The 27801-nt window shown below is 40.7% G+C and overlaps 1 protein-coding gene across 1 annotated transcript in view; it reads right to left on the bottom strand.

Moving 5' to 3' along the window:
• The window catches only part of LOC103034854 (inactive serine/threonine-protein kinase TEX14), a 39423-nt gene extending 11664 nt beyond the window's left edge, over positions 1 to 27759 (bottom strand). The window contains exons 1-16 of the mRNA XM_049469084.1: positions 27475 to 27759; positions 26830 to 26978; positions 26613 to 26727; positions 25267 to 25432; positions 22047 to 22186; positions 19010 to 19082; positions 18667 to 18800; positions 16379 to 16495; positions 16147 to 16270; positions 15868 to 16046; positions 14277 to 14425; positions 12981 to 13171; positions 12124 to 12232; positions 10379 to 10599; positions 9130 to 9429; positions 102 to 175 (exon numbers count right to left, since the gene is read on the bottom strand). Coding sequence (XP_049325041.1) covers positions 102 to 175; positions 9130 to 9429; positions 10379 to 10599; positions 12124 to 12232; positions 12981 to 13171; positions 14277 to 14425; positions 15868 to 16046; positions 16147 to 16270; positions 16379 to 16495; positions 18667 to 18800; positions 19010 to 19082; positions 22047 to 22186; positions 25267 to 25432; positions 26613 to 26727; positions 26830 to 26950 — 2213 coding nt within the window. The 5' untranslated portion in view covers positions 26951 to 26978; positions 27475 to 27759. The remainder of the gene's footprint in view (positions 1 to 101; positions 176 to 9129; positions 9430 to 10378; positions 10600 to 12123; positions 12233 to 12980; positions 13172 to 14276; positions 14426 to 15867; positions 16047 to 16146; positions 16271 to 16378; positions 16496 to 18666; positions 18801 to 19009; positions 19083 to 22046; positions 22187 to 25266; positions 25433 to 26612; positions 26728 to 26829; positions 26979 to 27474) is intronic.
• Between the last annotated feature and the right edge of the window lie 42 nt (positions 27760 to 27801).

Below are 27801 nucleotides of genomic sequence, written 5' to 3'. Positions count from 1 at the left end.
AAAGATTATCTCATTAGCTGTAGTGGTGATGTTCTAGACTGCTGAACAGTGTGTTCTTATACTAAATACTGTGTGTGTGTGTGTGTGTATTTTGTGTGTACCTGTCAGGTTGTTCAGTGATAAGGACTGACAGGTGCTGCCTCTCAGCTGCGCTGCTGCCCACATTTCTGTCTCCCTGCCCCAAAAAAAAAACAGTGGTACTTTATGATACTGTCTGATGAAAGTCCACAAAAGGCTTTAGTTTTTAATCTGTTTAAACTGAGTGACTGTTTGGGGTGTCGATTAATTAATAAACTTTTATTTAAAAGGAATTCATTGAGAGTGACCCTCATTCAACAGAACATTATACAGAAGGGAAATAAATAGTTATTACAATTATTATAATTATAATTAGTTTATAATTCAAATGTATAACAAGCACATAAAAATAAGTCCATGAACTTAGAAAAAAAATTAACCATGAAATAAAACAGAAATGAAAGCAAACAGAAACAGTCAGGAGAAAACATGCTAATAAAAAGAAAGAAAAAATATAGCCGCAAGCGGCAATCATCGGGTTCAAGCACCAACTTGCACAATGGTGCCTACTGGAGCATTGAATGGTGATGTGTAAGAAGGTCTAATATGATTGGAGATACCCTGTCACATTTAGAAATTATCAAGTTTTTCACCTGTTATTAATGTTGAGCAGAGGCCTTTCAACCTGATCAGTGCTTAAATTCACATGTAAATCTAGTGAACTTTGTAGGATATTCATTAAGTGAGTTAGAACTAGTCAAAAGGTGTCTACATGTTATTGGTATTGATCAGGTGGCTTCAACCAGAATGTTCACAAAGTGGTATTCAGATTGACCTTTGAACCTTTGCAGAACAAGCTGAAATGTTTGACCAAACAAGTTTAAATTAACACAAAGGAGTGAATGTTCTGATATGACATGTAATTACGAAGTTATTATAAATCTAGTTCTGAATTAAATGGCGCTTCATCAAGCACCAACTAGCACAATGGTGCCTACTAGAGCATAGGATGGTGATGTGTAAGAAGGTCTAACACAATTGGAGACATTCTGTCACATTTAGAAATGATCAAAAGTCTTTCACCTGTTATTAATGTTGAGAAGAGGCACAAAGGAGTGAATGTTCTGATATGACATGTAACGTCAAGTTATTCTTAATCTAGTTCTGTATTAAATGGCGCTTCATCAGAGTGATATTGTACAGAGGTCTTTAACATTGTGAGATTACAGCAAATACTGCAGAGTTACAGCAATTTAGGTTAGAAATTCCAAGGACGCACAGATTGCTTGATGCCTGGAGAGTATTGTATGTGAAATTTTCACAAATGTTTTTAATGAACATTTACCTAGAGACTCTACAGTGTGCAGCAAGACTGAAATGGAGGTGATAGGCCAAATATCCAGAGAGTAGTTTCAATATAGCTATTTTCAAACAATTAGCAATTATGAATGAACAAAGCACTTTTTAAACATAGTTGTATTGAGAAATTTGTCAGAGCCACTGTACTAAATATGGCAAAAACAATTAGATGTCAAAATAGTACAGCATGATTGACATATACTCGTTTTTTTGGAACAGCGCCCCCCAGTGGGCGGATTGTTTCAGCACTTTGCAGGTCACTACAGTGTCTCCACCTGAACATAACTGCCAAATATCATCCAGATTGGGCAACATTCAGCCTGCCAAAATGTCTGCTGAATGCTGATTGGCTGATGGTGTTCAGCCATGTTGATTGATTAAGTTGCCCTTTGAACATCCTTTAGAGGCTGTATGATAGATTCTGCATGCAAAGTTTCAACTTGCTAGGTTGCACGGTTGCTGAGAAACAGTGCTCCAAATTTACCTCTTGAAGTGAATGGGGCATATATCCGGAAGGACTAATTTGCATATGGCGGCCATATTGTTTACATATTTCAACTTTTTCTTAAAAAAAAGCGCATGCTCTCACGAGTGTTTTGATACCAAACATGCCAGGATTGGTCAAAATTCCTAGGACTAGTTTGCAAAAGTAGGTTTTGCATATTATGCAAATTAGCACAAAATCTATATAGACGGAAGTGCATGGTCCAAATTGGAAAGTTGTTGGTATTGACCCAAGGAATCCATCAAAAAAAGAATTTTGAATGTAGGTCTTATGGTTTTTGAGTTATTGAGAAAATTGTGAAAAATGAATTTCCTTGTTTATAGCGCCACCACTTGACCAATCGGTGCCATTTTTGTTGTCCACCGAGATGCACTGATCCTACATCTACCTACCAAGTTTCATTTCTCTATGACTTACGGTTTAGGCTGCACAACTGTTTTTACAGGAGAAAAAGAATAATAATAATAATAATAATAATAATAATAATAATAATAATAATAATAATAAGAAAAATCTTAGCAAAAACAATAGGGTTCTACGCACCTTCGGTGCTTGAACCCTAATAATAAGAAGAAGAAAAATCTTAGCAAAAACAATAGGGTTCTACGCACCTTCGGTGCTTGAACCCTAAAAACCTGCAAAATAATAAAATAAATAAATGAGAGTTAATGAAAGAAAATTGTTAAATTATTATATTTTTTAAATACATAAATAAATAAAAAATTAAAGAATTGCAGTCAATGTGGTTAGAAATGTATACGTTTTAAATGGAACCCAAGTGAACCCAGCATGTGCAGTTTCTGATGTGTTCCTGCCACTGTAGCAAGTGAACGCCTCTATTGAAAACCTCCAGTAACACAACTCAACATTCGGAAGACAAGCATTACGTTTACAGTTCAGCCGGTTGCTTATGTGAAGACATGGCAAAACAGGAAGTGCAGTGGTCCTTGAACTTTTTCACATTTTGTCACCTTACAACCACACACCTAGTAATCATTGTGAAATGAAAATGATTTGCATGATTTTCAAAATTATAATCAAATAAAAATCTGAAAAGTGACATTCAAAAGCATTCAGCCCCCTTTACCACAAGTTAATATTGCAGCTGTGTGTAATGTAGTCTCTTAAGTTGTACACTCCACAGATCTGGCCTTTATGGAAAAGTAGCAAGAAAAAAAACAGTGTAAAATAAAAAGACATAAGAAGTGCTGTTTGCAGTTTATCACAAGCCATGTAGTGGACTCAGCACCTGTGGAAGAATGTCAAGAGTCAAGAGGCTTTTATTGTCATTACATCTGAGTACAGGTACACAGTGTAATGAAATTACGTTCCTCCGGAACCATGGTGCAACATAGAACAACAAGCAGTAGACAACAAAGTGCAGGAGTGACGACAGTGCAACATAAAATATAAAATTATAACACTAAATAACAATAAATACAATAAATACAAAAGACAAGACAATTTAAAGACAGGACAGTGCAGTACCGATACGGTATAATAGAGTGTTAAGTGAGGATAAGGTGCAGAGATGTGTAACATACTGTAACATATAGAACATATATAATCACAGCAGTTACTGAGGTAGATAGTTTATAGTTTTTAAGAGTGCAGCAAATATTGCTGAAGGAATAAAGTCATGTCAGACTCTGTGTACTGAGTGAGTGTGTGTGGGTGAAGTTCAGTCTTTGTGTGTGTAAAGGGGGGGGGGTTCAGTTCAGTTTTGTGTGAGTGTGTTGGGTGTGGTGGGGTTCAGTTCTGTCTCTGTGTGTTGAGGAGTCTGACTGCCTGGTGGATGAAGTTGTTGCAGAGTCTAGTAGTGGAGGCTCGGATGCTCCTGTATCTTCTGCCGGACGGCATCAGAGTGAAGAGTCCGTGTGAGGGATGGGTGGGGTCGTCCACAATGCTGGTGGCTTTGCGGATGCAGCGTGTGGTGTAGATCTCGGTGATGGAGGGAAGAGGGACTCCGATGATCTTCTCAGCTGTCCGCACTATCCGCTGTAGGGTCTGGCGGTCTGAGGTGTTGCAGTTCCCAAACCAGACGGTAATGCAGGTGCTCAGGATGCTTTCTACAGTCCCTCTGTAGAACATGGTGAGGATGGGGGGTGGGAGATGTGCTTTCCTCAGTCTCCGCAGGAAGTAGAGGCGCTGCTGGGCTTTCTTGGTTATGGAGCTGGTGTTGAGGGACCAGGTGAGGTTCTCTGCAATGTGAACACTGAGGAACTTGGTGTTTTCCACAATTTCCACAGCAGAGCCGTTGATGTTCAGCAGGTGGTGGACGCCTGGAGCTCTCCTGAAATCAACAACCATCTCCTTGGTTTTATCCACATTTAGAGATAGGTTGTTGGTTCTGCACCAGTAAACACAAAGTGCTATGCATGGTAGAAACTTAACACTGCTCACCATCTGCAATCCATCCATCTTCCCATCAACTCTGACCAGTGTCTCTGTCCCTGCTGAAGGGATGCTGTTCTTCAGCAGGGACAGAGACACTGGTCAGAGTTGATGGGAAGATGGATGGATCTATATACAGGGCAGTCCTGAAAGAAATTGTCATCTTGGTATGTGCTTGTGCCATCAGGGAAGAAAAAAATACAAAAAATACCTGACCTGCAGCAACCCCAGATCATTTGCTTAGTTAAATCCAGACTTCCTACTAAAATGTTCCGTACGCTCAGACCTGAAAAGTTCCGTACGCACAAAAAAAATCCGGATTTATCAAACTGGGCGTAGGCAGAATCCCAAGTAAACTCTTAGTACATCCCAATCAACTTGAAATCAAGCACAAGTGCACGAAAACATCACACCTGCCATGACTCCTCCCTCAATTACGCAGAGTATAATACAACAACAACAACAACAACAACAACAACAACAACAACAACAACAACAACAACAACAACAACAACAACAACAACAACAACAACAACAACAACAACAACAACAACAAGAAGCTAGAGTATAATATGCAAGTCAAGAATGAAAAGTGTTGCAAGATGCGTAACTAATAATTACCCATGTTTTAAATGTATTATTCTAGGATGGATAATAAATGCTTTCATTCAAATGAGTTGCTTACCAAGAAGCCGCCCGTCACACACTCAGCGTGTCTTATCTTCTTATGCTCTTGGAAATCTAAAATGGCTTATAAGCCAGTCATCATCATGCGCCAAAAACACATAATGGTCACGGAAAATGAGCTCTCAATGAATTCGACCATTAGCAATAGTTTCCAATAATGCAAACCCTGCCATCTCCAACAACTCCAGCGCAACATTTTAGATAGATAGATAGATAGATAGATGGATAGATGGATAGATAGATACTTTATTTATCCCGAAGGAAATTTAGGCATCCAGCAGCAACAACACAATACAATAAGAAACATACTCAGACAAATCAAAACACAGAAGAATAGAAAATATATAAGGCTATAAAAAAAACCTAACTATACAAGGTAAGGATCTATCTGTAAACAGAGCAGTACAGTAGATGTTGCTAATGGTCATAAATAATTAAATAATTAACAGAGTAAAGTGCAATGTGCAATGACACAGATTACGAAAGTGACTGATGTGACATAGAAATATAATATAAATATGCATATGTTAGAAGACAGTTCTAAAAAGAGAATGTGAATATGTGAATACCCAATCATGAGTAAAATGTACTTAAATGTGAGGTTGGGGAAGTGTTAATATAAATAATTAAGTGGTTGAATAATGTCCATGTGGTATGACTGGATTAAACTCCAGCAGCAGCCTCCCGTCCCCGATGGGAGGAGTTAAAGAGTCTGATGGCTCTTGGAATGAAGGATTTTCTGAGTCTGTCTGTTGTGCAGCTCTGTGACAGCAGTCTGCCACTGAACACACTCCTCTGCTTCAAGATGGTGGTGTGAAGTGGGTGACTATCATTGTTCATGATAGAAAGCAGTTTATCCAAAGTCCTTCTCTCAGCTATTGGAACCAGAGAGTCCAGCTCCACTCCAACCACTGCCCCGGCCCTCCTGACCAGCTTGTCCAACCGTGATGCATCTCTCCTCTTCATGTTGCCTCCCCAGCACACCACAGCGTAGAAGAGAATGCTGGCCACGATTGACTGGTAGAACATCTTCAGAAGCTTCTTACAGATGTTAAAGGACCGCAGTCTCCTTAGGAAATAGAGCCGGCTCTGTCCCTTCCTGTACAGGGTGTCTGTATTTGTTGACCAGTCCAGTTTGTTGTCCAGCTGCAGACCAAGGTACTTGTAGGTCTTCACTGTCTCCACATCAACCCCCTCGATGGAGACTGGCTGCAAGGGTAGTCCAGACCTACGGAAGTCCACCACCATCTCCTTGGTCTTGGATATGTTCAACTGCAGTTGGTTCAGTCGGCACCAAGCAACAAAGTCATCCACCTGTCTCCTGTACTCCTCCTCCTGACCACCCTTCACACACCCAACTATGGCAGTGTCATCCGAGAATTTCTGCAGATGGCACATCTCAGAATTGTACTGTAAGTCTGAAGTGTAGAGAGTGAAGAGGAAGGAGGAGAGCACAGTCCCCTGTGCTCCAGTGCTACTGACTACAGTCTCAGATGTGCAGTCAGTGAGCCTCACGTACTGTGGTCTGCAGGTGAGGTAGTCAGTGATCCAGGACACCAGGTGAGGATCCACATTCATCTTCACCAGCTTGTCTCTGAGAAGTGGAGGCTGGATGGTGTTAAAAGCACTGGAGAAATCAAAAAACATGATTCTCACAGCACTACTCCCCTTGTCAAGATGAGAGTAGGTTCGGTGGGGGAGGTAGATGACTGCATCCTCAACACCAAACTTCTCCCGATATGCAAACTGGAGAGGGTCCAGTGCATGCTGTACATGGGGTCTGAGGAGTGGGAGAAGCAGTCGTTCCATGGTCTTCATAATGTGCGAGGTCAAAGCTACGGGCCTGAAGTCGTTGAGCTCACTGGGGCGAGGTTTCTTGGGAAGTTTTCCACAGCATAGGAACCCTCCCCAACTGCAGGCTCATGTTGAATATATTCAACAAGGGTAACCAAAGTTCAAAGGCGCAAGCCTTCAGAAGTCTCGGGCTCACCTCGTCAGGTCCAGCTGATTTCCCTGAGCGGAGTCTCCTCAGCGCCCCTGTGACCTGGTCTGCAGAGAGGTGGAGGGGGTAGGTGAGGGGGGGCGGACTGGATGTGCTGACAGTCTGTGAGAGGGAGACCTGAGCAGCACTCAGAAGAGGTAGGGAGGTGTCTAGTGGGGCAGAGGCTGAGGTTGCTGAGATAGCAGGACAGACAGAAGCAGGTGAGGATGAAACAGGGCAATCAAACCGGTTATAGAAGAGATTGAGTTCGTTCGCCCTCTCCACAGCACCAGCTGTTGCACCATCACTCTTTGGCTTGCACCCTGTGATTGTCCTCATACCATCCCAGACTTCCTTCATGTTGTTAACTTGTAACTTCTGCTCAACCTTCTTCCTGTAGGTCTCCTTAGCCTCCTTTAAGCAGGACTTGAGTTCACGCTGAATATTCTTCAACTCCTCCTGGTTCTTGTCTTTAAAGGCCCTCTTCTTTTTGTTTAAGAGGTCCTTTACGTCGCTTGTAATCCAGGGCTTGTTGTTAGCAAAGCAGCGAACAGTTCTTACAGGAACCACAATGTCCATGCAAAAGTTCAGATAGTCAGTTGTGCAGTCTGCTACCCCCTCAATGTCCTCACCGTGAGAGTCCTGAAGCACACTCCAGTCTGTGGATGCAAAGCAGTCCCTCAGGGTCTCCTCTGCCTCCTGAGACCACTTCCTGAAGGAGCGTGTTGTGGTAGGTTGCCTCATCACACAGGGTTTGTACTGAGGCTTCAGAAAAAAACAGGTTGTGGTCAGACTTTCCAAGTGGGGGCAGTGGGATGGCGGTGTACGCATCACTGATGTTAGCATACAGGAGGTCAATTGTCCTGTTTTTTCTGGTGGGACAGTCCACATACTGGGTAAAAGAAGTCAGTGTGGAGTCCAGCGTGATGTGGTTGAAGTCACCAGACAAATGCACCCGGGTGTTGTGTCTGGAGCCTAGCGTGTATGGCGTCACACGCAGCCTCCGTGTCCGCTCGGGGGGGCACGTACACACAAACAACAATGGCGTGTGAGACGTAATATGGTTTTAAACTCACCGCGAGCAGTTCAACATCCCGGCAGCAGATAGTCTCTTTAACAGTTACATGACCAGGATTACACCATCTGTTGTTAATGAGGATAGCAAGCCCACCGCCCTTAGCTTTGGCGCTCCGCACGCTGTCTCTGTCCGCTCTTACAGTGACGAAGCCGGGGATGTTTACATTAGCGTCAGGGATGTTAGCGGTTAGCCAAGTCTCTGTGAAGCAGAAGAGACTGCACTCCCGGTAGGTCCTCTGGTTCCTCACTAATGCTGCGAGCTCGTCTGTCTTGTTAACCAGCGAGTTCACGTTCCCCATCACCACTGCCGGAATACAGGGCTTGTATCTCCAGCGTTTCTCCCGTTGTTTAGCCTTTAGCTTAGCTCCGGCTTTACAGCCCCTGGAGCGTCGCTTAAGCTCAGCCGGAATGGGGTGCCTCGCACCGGCGCGGCTCTTTGTTCTCAGCGCGAGAAGTTCTTCCCTCGAGTAAACAAAGTTTCTGCAGCCCATGTGCAGAATTTGGCGATCCGTATCCATGGGATACAATAATAACACACTACAGCGTAGTAAAAGACGAAAAAAGAAAGTAAACAGTGAAAAAAAAGTTCACTTAAGGTGAAACGCTACACGGAGCTGCTGGAAGGCTGCCGCTCTCGTCAGCGCCGGAAACACGAACAAAAGATGCATGTTTATATGATGTAGGCATGAAGTGGAAACACGTTGAACGATTATTTCTGTAAGCCAATGAAATTGTCTGATCAATTTACTTTATTTTACCCAATATTGGCTTACTAAAATGTGTGCATAAAGGATATCTTAATAGTTGTAATTTCAATGCATCGCCTCTAAGTGTCGCTAAATGAAAAAACACAATACATACGTACAAAAAAACATGCGTATGCCCAAAACAAATGTGCCGTGGGGGAACGCACTCTCTCTTGAGGTGTTTTGCAAAGAAGAATGGGCAAAAAATGGTCTCTAGTGTGGAATGAGGAGCATTGATTGGCTGACTGTTTTATATTTTAGAAGCATTTTCCTTTTTGTCCCAAATTTTCCGCACTTTGTAAAAGGATGATCCTAAAAGTATGATGGTGTGTGTGTGTGTGTGTGTGTATGCATGTGTGTACCTCAAGCCTAAGAAAGCTTTCCTCTACAGCAGAACAGTAATGGCTGACATCGTCATCTACATTATTGTCCCACTCCTGCTGGGCCAAGGCTGACCATCCACCCTCCTGCAGCTGAAGCAGTGGCCTGTAGGTAGAGGGTGGGCCCACTGCCTTTAGGACCACCACTTTCCCCTTACTCTTTCTGCTCACACCATCCACCTCGTCCAGACCGTCCTCAGTGTCCTGTGAATCATACACTGCTCTGTCTCTAAGCCTCTGCTCAAACCTTGCCAGACTAAATTCCACCTGCTGCAGTGAAACCTACACAAACACAAAGATCAATATAAACAGAATATACAAAACAGATTAATACAATTCTCTACTGTTATGGTCCATCCCAAATGCTTCTGAGCTCAGAGAAGTTAAAACAGCTTTTGGACAACATAAATGTGTTTTCCACAGTAAAGTTTGGAGCAGTACTAATCACAGGTGTTCAGCTTAGGCTAGTGCCCTTTCCCTTTTTAGTTTGTGCAAACGCTCCATATCCTTCTTTGCGAAACAATGTTTTCAAACAGTTCAAAAGGTTTTATATGTATTTGTATGTTAACTGGGTTTGCCCAGCTTTTCTCCTCAAAGAGTAGAAGACCAGTTTATACTTATTTTTCAAGTAAAGACATAATCAGTGGCATAGCTTTGCATATATACAAACAAATACAACAAATGAACACTACGCTGTGGTGAGGATTTATGGTTTGTTAGTTTGCATTTGTTGCTCTGCATGGTATATATGCGAAGCTGCAATGCAATGCTTCCTAGACAAATCACAGTTGCTGCAGTCGGTGTGGCAAAATGTATAGTTACAATAATGGGGAGGTAAATGTCAGGCTTCTCTATATGTTCCAGTTTACAGTTATCTACTATAGGTCAGGTACATGTAAGCCGCAGTGTCAACTCATCGCAGAAGCATAAACTGGCCTTTATTCTGACACGAATACTGCTTTTGTACCGAACCATAATAACAATTTTCTTTGGAGAGCACAAATTTGAAATTACATCCTAACGTTTTTTACTTCATTACTAGCCCTAAATATCCCATCTAAACTTTTCTTGGAAAGCCTGGAATGCAGGAATGGCTGTATATTAACAAATAAAATAATAAAATAAGTAAATAAAAGAACAATTTTTTTCATACTAGCCTAACTTATTCATATATGGGGGTTGTAATAAGTAAAAAGCACTGTCTGTAAAAGCGCACAGTAAGACAACGTACCCGAGACATTGTGAGGTTCAGTACAATGGAGCCGATGTGCTCGGAGACTGCATCGGGTACACAGACTGCCAGATTCTCCTTTACAGCACTGTTGCTGGACCCCACATCCAGACAATTGTTTGTTTTGATGAAGGGGTAAGATGAGAGGTTCCACTCATCCTTAGGAAGCACATTATGGTAGGAAATGTCTCTGCAGACCTCCTCAACTTCTGAACTGCTTTCTTCATTTTGGTATAGTGGTATGAAAAGAAAAACATTACACTTTACACCACCATGCCTATAAGTAGGCACACAAATAACCGTTCATGCATGAAGCATAACAACATGGCGAACAGACAGCATTGTTAACCTTAGGTTACGGATCTGTGTAAATGACTGATCAGCAGATTGATTGATTAAGTAGCATATATCAGGCCAAAAAGGGGGGGGGGGGGGGCAATTTCCGATCTAAACCCAGAATTACATAAAATCCTAAAGACATCTATGTTCAGAACTGAGTTTTCTTGTTCAGACATGTATAGCAGGAGGCTGTAATGCTATCCACTACATCATGATACATACATAATACAAGAAACATTACATTTAAACTAGTAGATATGTTTCATTTTTAAAAATTAGGTGAAACTGATTTAGTTCTGTGAAAGGTAGGGACTAGTAAGGAGGAGATCCAATTACTACTACTTCAGAGTAGGTGGAGAGGCGGGACAAGCGGGGTATTCATCCAATCTGTCTCTTTTGCAGCAGCGTAATCAGATACAAAACCCTGGAAGATCGTAACTTGCCTGTGAACTGTCGTTACTTACGGGGCTCGAGTGGAAGTTAACACGACAGTGTCGGCAGCAGGGAGAAACAGGAGAGACCATATATTTCTCCTTTAATGTCGCGAAAAACAAGACAGTGTATAAACCGTGTGGAGCGACTTCATCTCCGGTAAAAACACCACAAATCTTTCAGCTTCTGCAATGTTATTTAATGAACTGATGGTGTGTTTAACTCGGCAGTGTACTAAAAGACCCCACTGCTGTTCTGTAAAGTTAATTTTACTGATACAGATTAACTCACTAATTAAGATAAGATCATCTGTTTAATCCCACAGTTGAAAAATATATAGCTAGTGTTGAAGCAGGAACAGATCAGAAAAGAACTCAATAGTAAAAAAAAAAAAAAGGTGTAGCGAACGTAATATAAAATAAGTGAATCTATTAACCCAAAAGTCTGTATTTATAGAATGTAGATAGGTGTACTGGGTTAGTGCTGCAGATAAAACTAGATCCTTTAAAAGCTGTTTTTGCGTCTACAGCTCTGTTCAAACTATTTAACCATTCAAATGCTTTAATTAGGGGTTTTACATTCCATACATCAAATTATGACCTGAATTCTAGAACAAAATGTCAAATTTAAAATATTTACACTCACATACCTAAAATAATATGTTAAATCATATATCATGTTTTATTTATATATAGTATATAGTTAATACTTCAAGGTAACTGACAAAAAAAAAACTTACATTTACATCCTTTACATTTTAGTCGTAAAGGCTAAATTGACTGTAGTTTTAGTCGACAATATTCTTATGATAATTAGTCGACTAAAATTAAAAAAAGTTTCAGATGACTAAATTATGACTAAAACTAATCCCCTTTTTTAATCACAAGACTATAACCAAAACTAAATATGTTGTCAAAGTTAACACCGCTAGGTGCGTAACAGCTGATAAAGTTGAAAAAAGTGGGAAATCTCACCAGGTTCTTTAGACCTTCTATCCACGCTGAGGTTGGCGCTCCATTGGGGCATGCTCAGACCCAATGTCAGTGGACATACTTCACTCCCGCACTTTTTCTTGCTGAACTCCTGTTAGATATTACATCTTTACATTTAACCCAAAGTCTATTAAATTCATTTATTCTAATCTAATAAGAATTCTAAAATCTGTGGATTTGTGCAGTGCCCCAACCAACAGCCATCTTAATAATGTGATAAATGAGACAGTGGCAACAAACAGGTTTAACTGTAGTAAGCTGATTCTCAGTACAGTTTAACAGACTCTTTGGGCTTTCAGATAGCTTCTGAATTGTAAGAAATATGACAGAGTTAAAAGGGAGGAATTGGGTGGCAGAAGATTAGCAAAGGCTTTGTCTTAGACAAATGAATATGCTGGGGATGGTATTTATATATAACATTGGCTATGAAATCAATATGAAAAACAAAAATGAGCTGTTACATCTATAGCAAGAACCTCATATCAACCTTACAAGCAGATTTTATATTGAACAAGCTGCAAAAATAAACAAGTACAATAGTGTTTTTTTTTTCTTGGTGTAAGCTCAAGCAAATCTACTGTTTCCAACTTGAGAGCTGCCCTCTGACAGGTTTTATATGAAAGGATGTCGGTTACCCTATTTTTAATACTGAATTAGAATAGGAATTAATTAACCTAATTTATTGACAACATTTATTTTATAATACCACATGCAACACTTTCCACTGCTGGTCCTGAAGTCACACCCACTACACCAAAGAAAAGGTTTATTTATAAGCTAGCAAGCTAAGCAGGAATTCTATACAATAGGGCTAAGATTCACCGTGGTCATAGACTCACCTTTAGGTCACAGCGCAGTGTGTATCGAAGGTCCTGCAGGCTGCAAGTTCTGTCCTTTGGCTGTGGCTGCAGGCCACTCTGTAGGAAATGGAAGTAAGGTTGAGGCACGGCTGAATCTGGTGAAAGAGCCTTGCCCGTGTCCACTGTCTGCTTTATCCAGCGAGGATCCACACAGCGCCACGGAACTGCATCTAAACAATCACACACAGACACACAAAATCTTTAAGACAACCAGTTCCCAATCTATAATGTACACCTACCTTTACATACCAATAAATACTGGCTATTTTATTTGAAACCTTTTTCTAGTTACTCCTCTATACAAGTGTGCCATTCGACACTATGGCACCAAGTGTAGCTGCACAGTTTATAAGGGCCCATTCATCACTAGTTAGTTAGTTTGTGCAGTCTAGAGTAAAAAAGTACATCAAACTAGATGCTGCTAAATAAAGTCTGTAGTGATAACTAGAACCAAAGTGGAACTCTGAATAAATAGGTCTTCAGGTTCAATCCCATTTCTTATCAATCCCTCTTCAAGCCCCCGATACAGATATTGCTTTAGCAGTGCAGCACTAAAGTTGCTGCTCGTTAACTAGTAAACTTTAGGGCATTGTATGACTTCAGAAAGAGGGCATCCCTTACTTCCTCTATGATGGTGAGCTGAAATTTGCTTTTATTTATTATTTTACTTTATTTCCTTTCATGCCCCTGCCATCTGTTGCACCATTTAAGGTAGAAAGTTAGCTATCTCACTACTAAGAAAAACTGCTTGTGATTCTTTTATTTGTTATAAAGAAACAAAAAAAAAGGACAAAGAAAAGACTTCAATGGATCTTGAGGGATGTTGGGCTGAGCCAGCCGAACCAGAAACTCAAGGAGAAAGGATCTGGCTTTGACCATTGCCATCAAGTACAAAGGGACTGGTCCATTCTTGGCTTTGTAAGCCAGCATCAGGGCAGCTACTGGAAGCCAGTGGAGGGAAGACTTTGGATGACAGAATATGAGTTGAGCTGCTGCATTCTATATAAATTGCAGAGGCCTGATGGCTCAAAAAAAGACCAGTCAGAAGGAAGTTGCAGCTGTCCGGTCTTAAAATGATTAAAGGCTGCACAAGCATCCTATTGCCCAGTGGCTTCCCTAGTGAGCTACAACTGAATCCTCCGAATGGAGAAAATGCAGCATGACTGCATGAGCGTGTAGATACTTTATTGATCCAGACAGAAAATTTAGGAAGTATGTACATGGAACTATGTTAATTTTACATGACCCTGGTATGAGTGTGTGTAAGGCTCGTACCTGTATACAGCTCCTGTATGAGTGTACAAAGACTGTAAAGGTCAGCTTTCCTAGTGCACTTCTTTCCTCTTATGACCTCAGGAGCTGCCCAGTTATATAGCGCAGCAGGAAGTGGCAAGGGGGACATGTTGCCCTGGCAGCTACCCTCACTGCAAAATACAGGGTAAAATTATATAGCTCTAATCAAAGGAGCATCGACCACTGAAGCTGTATCTGAATATATAGTCCTCATTTTGCCTATATTTGGTGCTCTGTGTCCAACATTGACAGATTTGTGGTAAATAAACATGTTCAGAACTTTTTACATTTTGTTGTGGTTATATTTTTCTTCTGAATATACCTGGGGCCCTAGGTGCGTTGCGATGCTCACTGCTATCTTACACCTCGTCAACAGTCTATTTTCAAACTAGGACATGCAGCAGCACAAGCCCAGCTTTTACTTTAACAATAAACAGAATACAAAATAAAATTACCTGCTCACACACCTTTACAGCATGAATGAGCAGGCCAGTTTCCTTTGCTGAGAGGTGCAGAGGCACTGCACCATTAAATGACCAATTCACCAAAGTCAGTGCACCTGGTTCTTAAAGGGAATGACAAGTGACACACTGATTGGATTATTTTATGTTATTTTATTTTATGACTAAACTGACCAAAATGGCCAACTACCATGGACACAATGACAATCCAGCTGAACTATTATCAAACTTGAATTAACTAATATGGTCAAAGGCTAAGCTCATTAACCAGTTTGTTCTCTATCACAGTATCACAGTTTTTCTTGGATGAGCAGCTTTTCATTTATTTCACTATTATTAGCGTTATTTACATCTAGCTGCATGTCTACATCATAGACTGTGGATAGCTGGACAGAGCATCGTCTCTCAAAAGTAAAGCCACCACAGGTCGGGCGCCCCCTGCTGTCCGGTTGCAGAAAGCTGTGTAACTCCACCCATCCCCATAGGTTTCAATGGCAAAACAGACAACTTTCAATCACGTTTTTTTTCCAATATACTGTAATTCTTCCTCCTATTTAAATTCAACAGCTAGTGTAACCTCTGCTTATATTGTCAATTTTTTTTTATCCCCACAGAATTCATTTAATAAAACATTATTCAGCTCTATTCAAAAAGATGTGATTATTGTAAAAGGGCTGGGTTACACCTAGCCGGGGTGGGACCAATGACTGTATGGGTGAGACCATAGACTCTGTGAGCTCTGTGGAGGCAGCCCTCAGGGGCGGGGTTATTTAAATGAGTAGGCGGTCTCTCCACAGTCTTTCTCCCTCTTCTGCTCTCTACTGCGCAGACCCGGGTATCAGGATCGCCAGCCAACATGGTGGAAGATTTTGGCTTCATTTTCACCGAATGAATGAGAGCGGCGACACGGCATCCTTTTTTTTTTTTTTTTTTTACAGTCTCTGGTCTACATCATCACCCACTCACCTCAAACTGTGTACAGATGTTCAGTAATCTCTAATAGACTTAAATACAAGTTTTCTAATACAGTATGTCTCATTGTTTACTAGAATATGTTTAATGCATAGTTTTCCTAAACTGCTTCAGATAGGCTAAAAAAATTTGAGGCTCACCTGGGCACAATGAAGCCAAGGCCGGTGACTTTTGCGACGCCTGGGTGAACAATGATGATGGAGTGTGAGGAGAGAGCTCTGAGGACCAGTGCTCTGCCATGCAGGTACAACAGAGCCTCACAAACCTGCAGTACAACTGCCAACAGTTCACACACCTTTACCATGGGGAACTCTGCACGCTAGGCAAACACACACACACATACACAGAAAAGCATACACTTCAGATCCAGTAACAGAAACAGGAAAATGTGTGTGTGTGTGTGTGTGTGTGTGTTTTACCCTGTGGTACAGTATGTCATACAATGATCCCATGTGCACTCTTTCAAAAACCAGTCTGCTCTGCTGCAAATCTGCTGTAATGCTTACTGCCATCAGCTGAAGCAGGTGGGGATGGAACAGTTGGCTGGAACACACACATACACTCACACTCTATAATCCACTGTAGGTGTGTTTGATTTTACTCTGCTTGACTAAGACACGGCCTGCAATGTGTTTTATTAAGTGGTTTTACTTGCAGAACTCCAGCTCTGTTATAAGCAGATCATGGTAACCAGCCAGCTTGGCATGTTTCTGTGTAGCGTTTGTCTGCAGCTCTTTCACTGTAACCCGACATCCTTTCCAACTATAGCTATGGAGAAAAAAACAGAAACCGCTAAAAACATTCAGAGCACTGTTGCATGGGATGGGACACACAAAACAGCAAACACTTCAGATTCAGAACATATACATCATAGAGCAGGGGTGTCCAAAATCTTCGACAGTGTTGTGTAAACTAAGATTTTTCAAATTGATGTTTAATTTCATGATGTCTCTTAATATTAAACTCTTTAATTACGGCAACTTTTAGATTCTTTGGCACGTTTTTCTGCGCTAGAAATGCGCATTCTCTCCGCTTTTAGACTCTTTGCCCTGTTTTTCTGCGCTAGAAATGCCCACTCTCTCCGCTTTTAGACTCTTTGGCATGTTTTTCTGCGCTAGAAATGCCCACTCTCTCCGCTTTTAGACTCTTTGGCATGTTTTTCTGCGCTAGAAATGCCCACTCTCTCCGCTTTTAGACTCTTTGGCCCATTTTTCTGCGCTAGAAATGCGCACCCGCTCCGCTTTTAGACTCTTTGACCCGTTTTTCTGCGCTAGAAATGTGCACACTCTCTGATTTTAGACTCTTTGCCTTGTTTTTCTGCGCCAGAAATGCACACTCTCTCCGCTTTTAGACTCTTTGGCCCGATTTTCTGCGCTAGAAATGCGCACCCTCTCCGCTTTTAGACTCTTTGGCCCAATTTTCTGCGCTAGAAATCCGCACCCTGCTTTTAGACTCTGGTCCTTTTCTGACACCTAGTGTTCAAACTTCGAATCTCACATTATAAAAACCTGCTTAACAGCGGGCCAACTTTCATTCTATTTCTAAAATACCTCGCGGGCTGCTCCAAAAAAGGAAACGGGCCGCGAATGGCCCGCGGGCCGTAGTTTGGACACCCCTGTCATAGAGTATTTCGGGCTGTTGCATGTTCTGATCTTAGTCACAACAATAGACAAACACAGTCTAAACTAATACCACACAAATATTATGTTTACATGGTTTTACTGAACACAACATGCTAACATTCACAGTGAGGGGGGAAAAGTATGTAAACCTTTAGTTTTAATAACTGGTTGAGCCTTCTTTGGCAGCCAACATTTCTTGTAGTTGCAAATCAGACCTGCACAACAATCAGGAGGAATTTAGGATCATTCCTCTTCACTAAACTGTTTCAGTTCAGCAATAATCTTGGGATATCTGGTGTGAATCGCTCTCTTGAGATCATGCCACAGCATCTCAATTGGGTTGAGGTCAGGACTCTCCAGAAGGCGTATTTTCTTCTGTTGAAGCCATTCGGTTGTTGATTTCCTTCTATGTTTTGGGTCACTGTCCTATTGCATCATCCATCCTCTGTTGAATTTCAGTTTGGCAGTAATCCATCCAGGCAGGTTTTGATGATGGCATTATGAGTCTTTTTCTCTCCACACATAGCGTTGTGTGTTCCTTCCAAACAACTCAATTTTGCTTTCATCTGTCCACAAAATATTTTGCCAGTAGAGCTGTGGAACACCCAGGTGCTCTTTTGCAAAAGTGCAGCAATGGTTTTTATTTTGGACAGCAGTGACTTCCATATGGCAGAGATTTCTGTAGGTCTTTAGCTGACACTCTAGAATTCTTCCTCACCTCATTGATCATTCTGCGCTGTGCTCTTGCAGTAATCCTTATAGGACAACTATGTCTACGGAGAGTAGCAACAGTGCTGAACTTTCTCCATCTGTAGACTGTCTGTCTTACCGTGAACACATAAACAACAAGACTTTCAGAGATAATTTTGTAACCCTTTCCAGCTTTATGCAAGTCAACAATTCTTGAACGTAGGTCTTCTAAGAGCGAGGCATGATTCACATAAAGCAATGCTTCTTAAGAACAGCAAACTCAAAACAGCTTTAACCAACACATTCAATTTCATCACATTGATTAGACTCCAGGTTCCAATTAGCTCTTAGAAAAGTGATAAGCCTAGGGGTTTACATACTTTTAAGCAGACTATGTTTGTCTATTGTTGTGACTTAGATGAAGATCAGAACACATTTAATGACCAATTTATGCAGGAATCTATGTAATCCCAAAGGGTTCACATAGTTTCTGAAATAAATTAAAAAGAAACAAGGTCAATCACAGCATCAGGTTTACTGTGACGAAGTCAAATCAATGTTACTGTAACATACTGTGAACATGACTAGGCTTGAAGCCTAAAACAGTCTGAAAGGTAGGAATTGTACTTGGTCATGCAGCAGAGGCATCCACAGGTAAATGAGTAGAGTGCTTCATCCTCTGCCTGTACCAACTCACAGTCCGCTATCAGTGGCACAGATGCCAGCACACCTACATGCTGCCTGGACTTGTCTATACATAACTGTGGAGACAGAGAGACACGGTTTAATACACACCGAGGTAGATTTAGATTTTTTATTTTGAATTACGAATTAAATGCTTTCAGTATCACACACACACATACTTTCAACCAGTTAAACACTATGTCTAAATATAGAAATTTAGATTGAATTTCAAGTTCCTGGGCATTATTAAAAAGGTCATAAACAGAAATCAGTAAAGACCCCTTACCTTTCCAAAGCCAAAACATGGCACTGCGTTGCAGACAGGGGACAGTTTCTTGTTAACAAAGGGGTCAGAACCCCTAGAAAAAGGAAGAACCAGAGTATTTATAGTCAGGAGGTCTGTCTGGATCAGTCATTTTGAGTTTAAAATAAATGGCAGTTTATAGTTTTTGTGTAAAATTCCATGTTTTTGTATCATATTTTACTTCTATTGAATGAATTTAGCTAATGATGCACCCATTGCTGACATTCACACATGGCTTGTATAATCCTTCCCACCCAGCTGCAGAAAGAGAGAGATGCTCTCTAGGACTGGCATCAGAGAGGATGGACCTGTGACTTCTCAATGACAAAAAGAGCTCTTAGATGATTGAGGGAACAGGAAACTTCTAAACTGGGGGAAATTACATTTTTTGCAATGCCATTTTTGTATTCTGGAATTTAATCCAATTGTTATTACGAGAACTAACCTACAAAGTAAGTGTAAGAATTAAAGCACTGACCAACAGATGACTGGCTTTCCTCACTGCACTCAATGGTTTTATTATCATAATTTAGGTACAAACCAGGGTGTCTCCCCAAAGTGGGTAAGACCGCTTGATATATTCATTATATTAATAAAGCAAAGCAGGAAGGGCCACAACAATTATCTCTGTGGCGTATTAAACAACCATCACAGGTAGAGGGAACTATGAAGGTGTCAGAACTCAATTAGAACTGACAGGCAGTAATTCAATTTCATCTGCTCTACTCTTAGTAATACACAACACCTCATCCTTAACAGGAGGGGCCTAGATGGAAGGCGGTTCAGCCCAGCTCCAATAAACCAGTTATATCCACGTTTCTTGTGATAAAGATTGACCTTTTTTTTTTCATCTTACATAGGAGATGTCACTCAGAGATGAAATTTCATCCATGACATCTAATTATAGACCACTACAGTCGTGTGTCATTCTGTTGTCCTAGTATGCCCATATATGGTGTTCTGTATCCAAGCTGAATATCTATATGGCCAGATTGAATGTTTTTTTTTTTAAAAACCCATCTCCTATAATCATCAGTGAGCATGAGGTTAAATCTTTGCTTAGAAGGTAGAACTGTAGGACGGCTTCTGAACATGATCAAGTCTTTCCAGCCACATTAAAGTTCTGTGCGGATTAATTATTATATATCCTAACTTACATGTTTCATCAGTCACTTAAAACAAGTTCCATCTAGCTTTAAACAAGCAACCATCGTTCCTATCCATAAGAAACCCAGCATACAGTGTAATGATTACAGACCTGTAACTCTTACTTCTGTTGTTATGAAAGTCTTTGAAAGATTGGTTTGTAGGCATGTTTCAGTTTGAATGTCGTGTTAATAGCTCAACCGAGGATGCTTTATCACTTTTTACACTCTTACAGTCTTGCAACACTTGGAGGCACTGGGTACTTAAGCGTGCATTTTATTTTCTCTCTGATACTACTATTCTCAACAATGGTGCCCCCCAGGGTTGCGTTCTGTCGCCTCTTTTGTTCTCCCTATACACCAGTGATTATACAGCAGATTCAGAGTCTATTAAATTGTATAAATTTGCAGATGATATTACACTGTTTGGCTCAATAGTAGGGGTGTGACAAGACACTAATATCACAAGACGAGACGAGACGAGACACGATATTGGGTTCACGAGAACGAGACGAGATTTAAAAATACAATTTTAAAGAAAACGTCAAAAATGACTTAAAAACTAGAGTTTTATTTTACAAAATCATATAACGCAAACTTAACAGACTGGTTTCTCTCACACATTGATTCTATAAGATAAAAATAAAATAAAAATAAAACTTTTCTAGGTCTTATATAGTGCAAACAATAAGTGCAAAACACAACCAGTCATATTAAGCCTAGGGTTTGTGTTTTTTTCTCCTAAATCATTTGTAATTTAACTATGCATAACCATAACCAGTCATATTAAGACTATGCTTGAAGTTCAAACAGAGACAGAACATTTGTTTAATACAGTACAGAGCGAAGGGATTAGTACAGCTGCCTATGAAACAGTCATGTGTAGGATTTACTTACAGTATTTACATATGGTTTGTGTCTTGTTGGTCACTCTGTTACCGTTTATTGTTTCCACTGGAAAGCCAAAATGCATCTCGTGAGATCTCGTGCCACGAGATCTCGTCACACCCCTACTCAATAGATAACAATGATGAAATCGCATACAGAGATAGTGAAAGGTGGAAGACCTGTTAAATTGGAGCAATATGAACAACCTAAACCAGCATACAGGAAAAGGTAAAGAAATGGTGGTCAATTTTACAAAAAGGTGAAGGCTCCACCTCCTAAATTCTGATCAGGAAGTGGAGAGAGTGGATTCTTTTAAATTTCTTGGTACAACAATTAGTGGATAATTTAAGAACTTTCATCTGCTGCCTCCATATACCTCAGTTAAATGGAAAAGAGGGTATCTAAGATTTATACAGATCACTCACACCCAGCTCAACACTTACAGTAAACGTTTCGGAGCACTTCATGTAGAACATTAAGATTTCGTAACAGCATGTACCCAACTGCTATTAAAATATTTCACCCCTCTGCTTCATCATAATGATGTACACTTCTGTAGCTTTGTCCTTCTGCACTGTAACAAATTCCTCTCAGTCCATACTGATATGGAAATAAAGTAATGAAATGAAATGACTGGATTTCTGAACTACCAGATTCTCTGTACATTTATAATTGCCTTTTAATGTGGCCAGTCCAAGGTAGACTTGTTTAATAATCACTGTGCCTAATCAGCATTTTTTTGTCTTGACAGTGATGATAAACACATTTTATTAATGTTTATCTCAACAAAGGAGAAGTGCTCACCAACACTGATTTAGACCCAATTGTAAATAAAATTTGAGAGAAAAAAGCATTTTGTGTACATAAGAAAAGTCTTAGGTCTTTGAGTTCAGCTCATAAAAAAATGGGAGCAAAACCAAAAGTGTTGAATTTACATTTTTGTTCAGAGTATGTCTGTAAGCTTGTGTGTGTGCGCTAAACCTCACTTGGGTCTGATGAGCTCCAGCAGAGACGGAGAGTGCAGGAGGGTCTTTGAGGATGTTGCAGTGGTCTGTCTGTCTTGGGTTGAGTGTGTCTGAGTCAGACTCCACACATGGGACGCACAGCTCTGTAGAAAATCCAGCATCTAAAAACATTTCAAAGATTAATTTAAGCCAGTAAGTCCAATTCATGCAATATATATGTAAGTCATATAGACATAAACATACAGAAATTAATAAATAAGTGTATCTCCTTACTGTTAAGACAAAAATCTCCTAATGGCATCTTTACTAAAATAACTTTTAACCATAAACAGGCCCAAAATATCCAGCCCGTCCCGGCCCGTGTACGTCTGCCCGAGCCCGACCTCCCCATACAATATCATTTTAAGCCAGAGCCCGATTTAAACCCAACATTTTTTGAGTAAAGCGTTAAAACTGAGCTTTTAAAAAAACATTTTGGGGCTGTTTGAGTGAGCGAAATCTGTTCAGAATGATGTTAATATTAACATTGCAACACTGACCTATTATTTAAAAAAAAGAATGTTTATTAAGAACAGCTCTCTGAAAGATTACAACATGAACAATGCGAACTATAATCCACAGACCTAAACATCAGTAAATTAGACAACAAGAATGATGAAAATATATTTCCAATCAAATTAATGTTTTATATTGAGCTTACAGTCTACATACAAAAACACAAAAAACAGTACTAAGATATGCACTGCACTGCAAGTCACGTGCGTAATATGGAGTGTGCACTACGCACTTGTGCAACTTTTTTAAACAGTTTGATTTGTTACTTTGCTGTACTGTGATTATCATGCCATAGCTTTATATAAAATAAAAATAGCATAAAAACAGACGCCTACATCACAGACTATTTTCTTGAGCCTGACCTGACCCGGCCCAAGGAAAGTGGTGGGAAATCTCGGCTCGACCTCGGGCAGAGAATCTAAGCTCTATCTACAAGATGGCAAAAACAGTTTTTTGTTTGACATGAATGATACATGATACATATTTTTTAATTATCTGTTAAAATAAGTACATAAACAGTAGTTTAACACATGTACTTTCATGTACACTTTAAATAAAAGTACTTCTATAAAAAGTCAGACTTACTAACAACAAGTAATTTGACCCAGAGTGCCAAACCTTCGATTAAATGAAATATGAAAAATAAACTTGCGTAGAGAAGCATGACGAGTATGAACTTTTTAAAATAACCCAACTCAATTCACCCCCAGCATTCCAAAATACAGTGTTTTCAGCCAATGTTCCCAACAGGCTTACAATGCTAGTGAAAGGAGAATGTAAACAACTTGCTTTTTTTATACCTTTAACAAGCTCAAAGTAGCTCCACACAACATTGTTAGAATTCTGAGGGCCCTGACATAACGAGGTGATGAGAACTTAAAATAGCACAGGCAATACTATGGCATTGTGAGCCTGCTGGGAGAATCGGCTGTATTTCAGAAAGCTGGGAGTGAACCGAGGTGGGCATGTGGTACTAGTTATCATGTTTCGCTTTAGCCCAAGTAGGCCTGGACAATAATTCGATATCGGTATTTATCGCGATAAGAAATGTTTCAATAACGGTGATATCACTTTTGTGGTATATCGATATGTATTATGTACAGAATCTGTCACGGACAGGCGTTTTTTACTGGCGTCAGCTCGCCGCAGAGCCAAACACATTCAGCCCCCATAGCTGTGCTACCTCAGTGCGTGATGACGCAATCACACAGGCACGTAGCCAGATAGGCTAGGCTAGGCTAGGTTAGGTTCAGGTCCGCTCCGCTACGCATCTAAAATGTCTCGAAACGGAGCCGGGACGAGCGGATCCAAGGCTAGGGTAGACTCGGTTCGGTCAGCCGCTGTTTCGCTCGCCCATTCGCGCGTCCGCTCGCTCGTCCGCTCGCTCATCCGCGGCTCCGCTGGCCCAGCCGCGGGTCCGCTCGCTCATCCGCGCCTCCGCTCGCTCGTCCGCGCCTCCGCTCGCTCGTCCGCTCGCTCATCCGCGGCTCCGCTGGCCCAGCCGCGGGTCCGCTCGCTCATCCGCGCCTCCGCTCGCCCAGCCGCGGGTCCGCTCGCTCATCCGCGGCTCCGCTCGCTCATCCGCGGCTCCGCTCGCCCAGCCGCGGGTCCGCTCGTTCATCCGCGGGTCCGCTCGCTCATCCGCGGGTCCGCTCGCCCAGCCGCGGGTCCGCTCGCCCAGCCGCGGGTCCGCTCGCCCAGCCGCTTTGCTGCAAATTGTGCCGGTGAGTGGAGCCGACAAGCAGCGTAACGTTAATACATCTAATCTGTTCCACCACCTCAAGCATCTTCACTACATACAATATTTTCCTTATACTGACTGAAGCACTTTAATAGATTATGTTGAAACTAAGTTATTTAAAGTTTATGAATCCTTTAGGTTTGTTTATTTGCCGTTGATATCATGTTGAATACCTCTTGTATTCTGGCTGAAGCACTTTAATAGATTATGTTGTCACTAAGTTATTTATAGTTGAAAAATCCTATAGGTTTGTTTATTTGACGGGAAAATCTTGTTGCTTTTATGTATATAAAGGCTTCTTGTATTATATATCCTAGTTAAAACACTTTTGTTTTAATCTGTTAAATTTGTTTACAATGAATAAGAAGCTCTGCATCTGTTGTCATTTAAAGTTATTTTTATTTGTAATAGTTATATAGGCTTATGTTTGACAGGGATGTCATGTTATTATTTTGCTATATGCAAATAAAATTGAGCATTGATTTATTTTGACTACTTTTATTTCTAAAGTATTAAAGTTTTTGTGAAAGGAGGTTTCAAAGACTTAAAAAACATTTTCATACAGTAGTAGGTACAGATTTCCATTAGATAGATTGATACAAAAAGTGCAAATACACAGTTAAATAATAATTTAAATTTGCAGTGCAAGCTGCAGAGATTGCAGGGATTCTTTTTCTGAGGCCTTCAAAGTATTTATCGATATCGAAATTATATCGTATCGACCGAAATTTAAGGAATATATCGTGATATAAATTTTGGCCATATCGTCCAGCACTAAGCCCAAGTGCATTTCACACTGGATTTCTACTTTAAGGCTTTTAGTGTTTTAAAATCAATACAATTTTGATTCTATTGAATAAAATTAATGGGAAAACTTAAATTTTGTAAGTTATCTCTGATTAAATTTTGTGATTTTGTTTGTTGGCTACTAAGATCAGTAAAGACCATGGGAGAGTGTTCTTGTGCTCCCGCCTCAGCCCAGTCCCGGGGAGTCCTGCCCTGATCATCATGAAGGCGTAAATCCCCTCCAGCATCTAGCAGACCACTCAGCAGCCATGGCTTACAGGAGAACACACCGGCATGGACTGGCGTACTTCCATCTACACAGCGGCTATGAAAACAAGATTTTTCATTATAATTATCACAATATGCATGCTGTATGGTTTTAGAGTGAAAGAAATCTGAAAATGAAGATAAAGGCCCAATCCCATTTCCCTTTTGTACCCCAATCCCTTTGTACCCTCCCTTCAAGTGTAACCCTTCGCCTTGGAACAGACTTACAGGTGAAACGGGTGAAATCCTCCCCCTAAGAATTGGGACAACCCTTCTAACACCCGATACAGATACTACTGAAATTAGCTTTTATTAATTTCTATTTTTTTCCGTTCCCACTTAATGATGCAGCCTCTGCCATCTGTTGTACCTTTTAAGGTAAAACGGGAAAATCAGCTAAGTAGCTAATGAGACGAACAACTAGCATTTTTTATGCTTTTTTATGAAGAAAATGGCTATAAAACATTGAAGCTATTCCACATTAAAAAAGGGAATATAGTAGGGATCATCATTTTCAACAATTTAAATTTTAAAATTTGTGGTTGTCTTTGGATACTGGTGCCGCAATCTTGTCAGTGATTCTCACATCCCTCCGTTTTGAGAATGCCTCTAAAAATCTCTATTTAAAGTAGAGGTCTGCACTCCTGCAGGACCTGTCAGAATATCTTGTGGCGTGGGACAGAATTTAATTGTTATTGGCGGGAGAAGGAGTTAATTCAATCCAGGCGATGTGGAAGCATAACCACATGTACAAAAATCCTGCAAAATCCTGAATCAATCCCTCCATCCAGTGCACAGACCTAAATCCACCTCTACTACAAGATTCTTGATTTGGCTGCAATCAATGCTTAAATCTTGAACAAAGCATTCGTTCAGCATTAAGAATAACTCAAAGAAATTTAATTTTTAAAACGATTTATAACAGACGCACGACGGAAGCAGTTTCAAGTTAGTAGCCAACGCAATTTGCGTTTTTTGGCGGGAGCGGTTAAAAAAACATAAGTCCCGATGAGACCTCTAGTTTAAAGGAGCATGTAGCCCTAACACTCCCGCCTAACGAGAGTCAGGACACTATAGGCGTGAACACATAAAACAGAGGGGTACGTTTTTAGGGGTGAAATGAGATTGGGCCTAACTCTTTTAAGAGCTTCTGCTTTCACGCTGCAATAGCTTTTAAAGAAAAACTAGTATCAGGGCTCCTGATAAGGATTATATTTATGGTGAGAATGCAGTCTTACTGATTTGGGTTGGCACCGTACTGCAGGAGGAGCTCAACCACGTTGGTAAAGCCCAGCAGAGAGGCACAGAACAGCGTCGTCTGGCCCAGGTTATTCTCACAGTCCACGTCCACTCCTTAAAACAATTTTATATCAGTGCTTATCAACCAGTCAGACACACAGGTTTGCAGACTGGAATCACTGAAAATATTAAATGTGTAAAATTTAGTTAGTTTACCCTTTTTAAGCAGCTTCTCCAGCTTGCGCACATTCCTCTCACATGCTGCATCATGCAGTAGAGCGGGTAACCCGCCGGGTCTCACCTTCCCCAGCCGGACAGGGCAGGGCACAGCGGGCATCTTTACACACACCGATAACTTACCTGCACTGACACAACACTCAGTCCCACCACAAACTCCCTAATCTACACCATCTAAAAGCACTAGTTTATATACTCCCATCACCAGCTACATAATGCACATAATCCCACATCTATAACTACATCTGATCAAATCATGATTAACTGTCTGCTAATGACCACGGAGCTAACCCAGGTAAACATTACTGTAGCTTATAAAATTAGATTTTCCTTTTAAAAACGACACAATTCTCAGCTTACTAAACATGGAAATATAACTTAATTAAAAATTTCAACCTAGTAAAGCTCGCATTAAAAAATACCAAAAGTTTACAGGCTGACTGACTACATAAACAGCTAGCGCTAGCTACGCTAGGCTAACTGGCTAGCTAGCTTAGCGTAATAACTAACGCTAGACATGAATTTGTTTCATTTAAATTAATTGATTAATGTTTATGTTTACATTTACAATAATCTAAATTACCTTATCTAAATCTATGTTCATTTCTTAAAGCGATTTCTTACAGTCTGCGTTTGAGCTCGTCTTTATCCAGGTTCCTCAATTTGCCCAGATTAACGGACGACGTTGTCCAGTGTAAATGTACATGTTAATTTGCATATTGCGCTGTGATTGTCATACCAAAGAACGTTTAGAGAGGAGAACACTCACTTCCGAATCTCACCCGAGTTAGTCAGGGCCACCAGAGGGCGCTCCCGAGTGAGTAAAAAATTAACAGGTTCATATGGAGCAAATGAACACAGAGTTTATCAGAGTTTTGTAGTAAACATATAAACATACAGGTACATTGTCCGTATTTTTAGCGAAATACTTCAAAAACTAAAGTAAAATCC

The sequence above is a fragment of the Astyanax mexicanus genome, chromosome 20 (genome assembly GCF_023375975.1).
Source record: "Astyanax mexicanus isolate ESR-SI-001 chromosome 20, AstMex3_surface, whole genome shotgun sequence".
In the NCBI taxonomy this organism is placed as follows: domain Eukaryota; kingdom Metazoa; phylum Chordata; class Actinopteri; order Characiformes; family Acestrorhamphidae; genus Astyanax; species Astyanax mexicanus.
The sequence above is the reverse complement of the archived record's forward strand: the minus strand, read 5'-3'. Positions and strand labels throughout refer to the sequence as shown.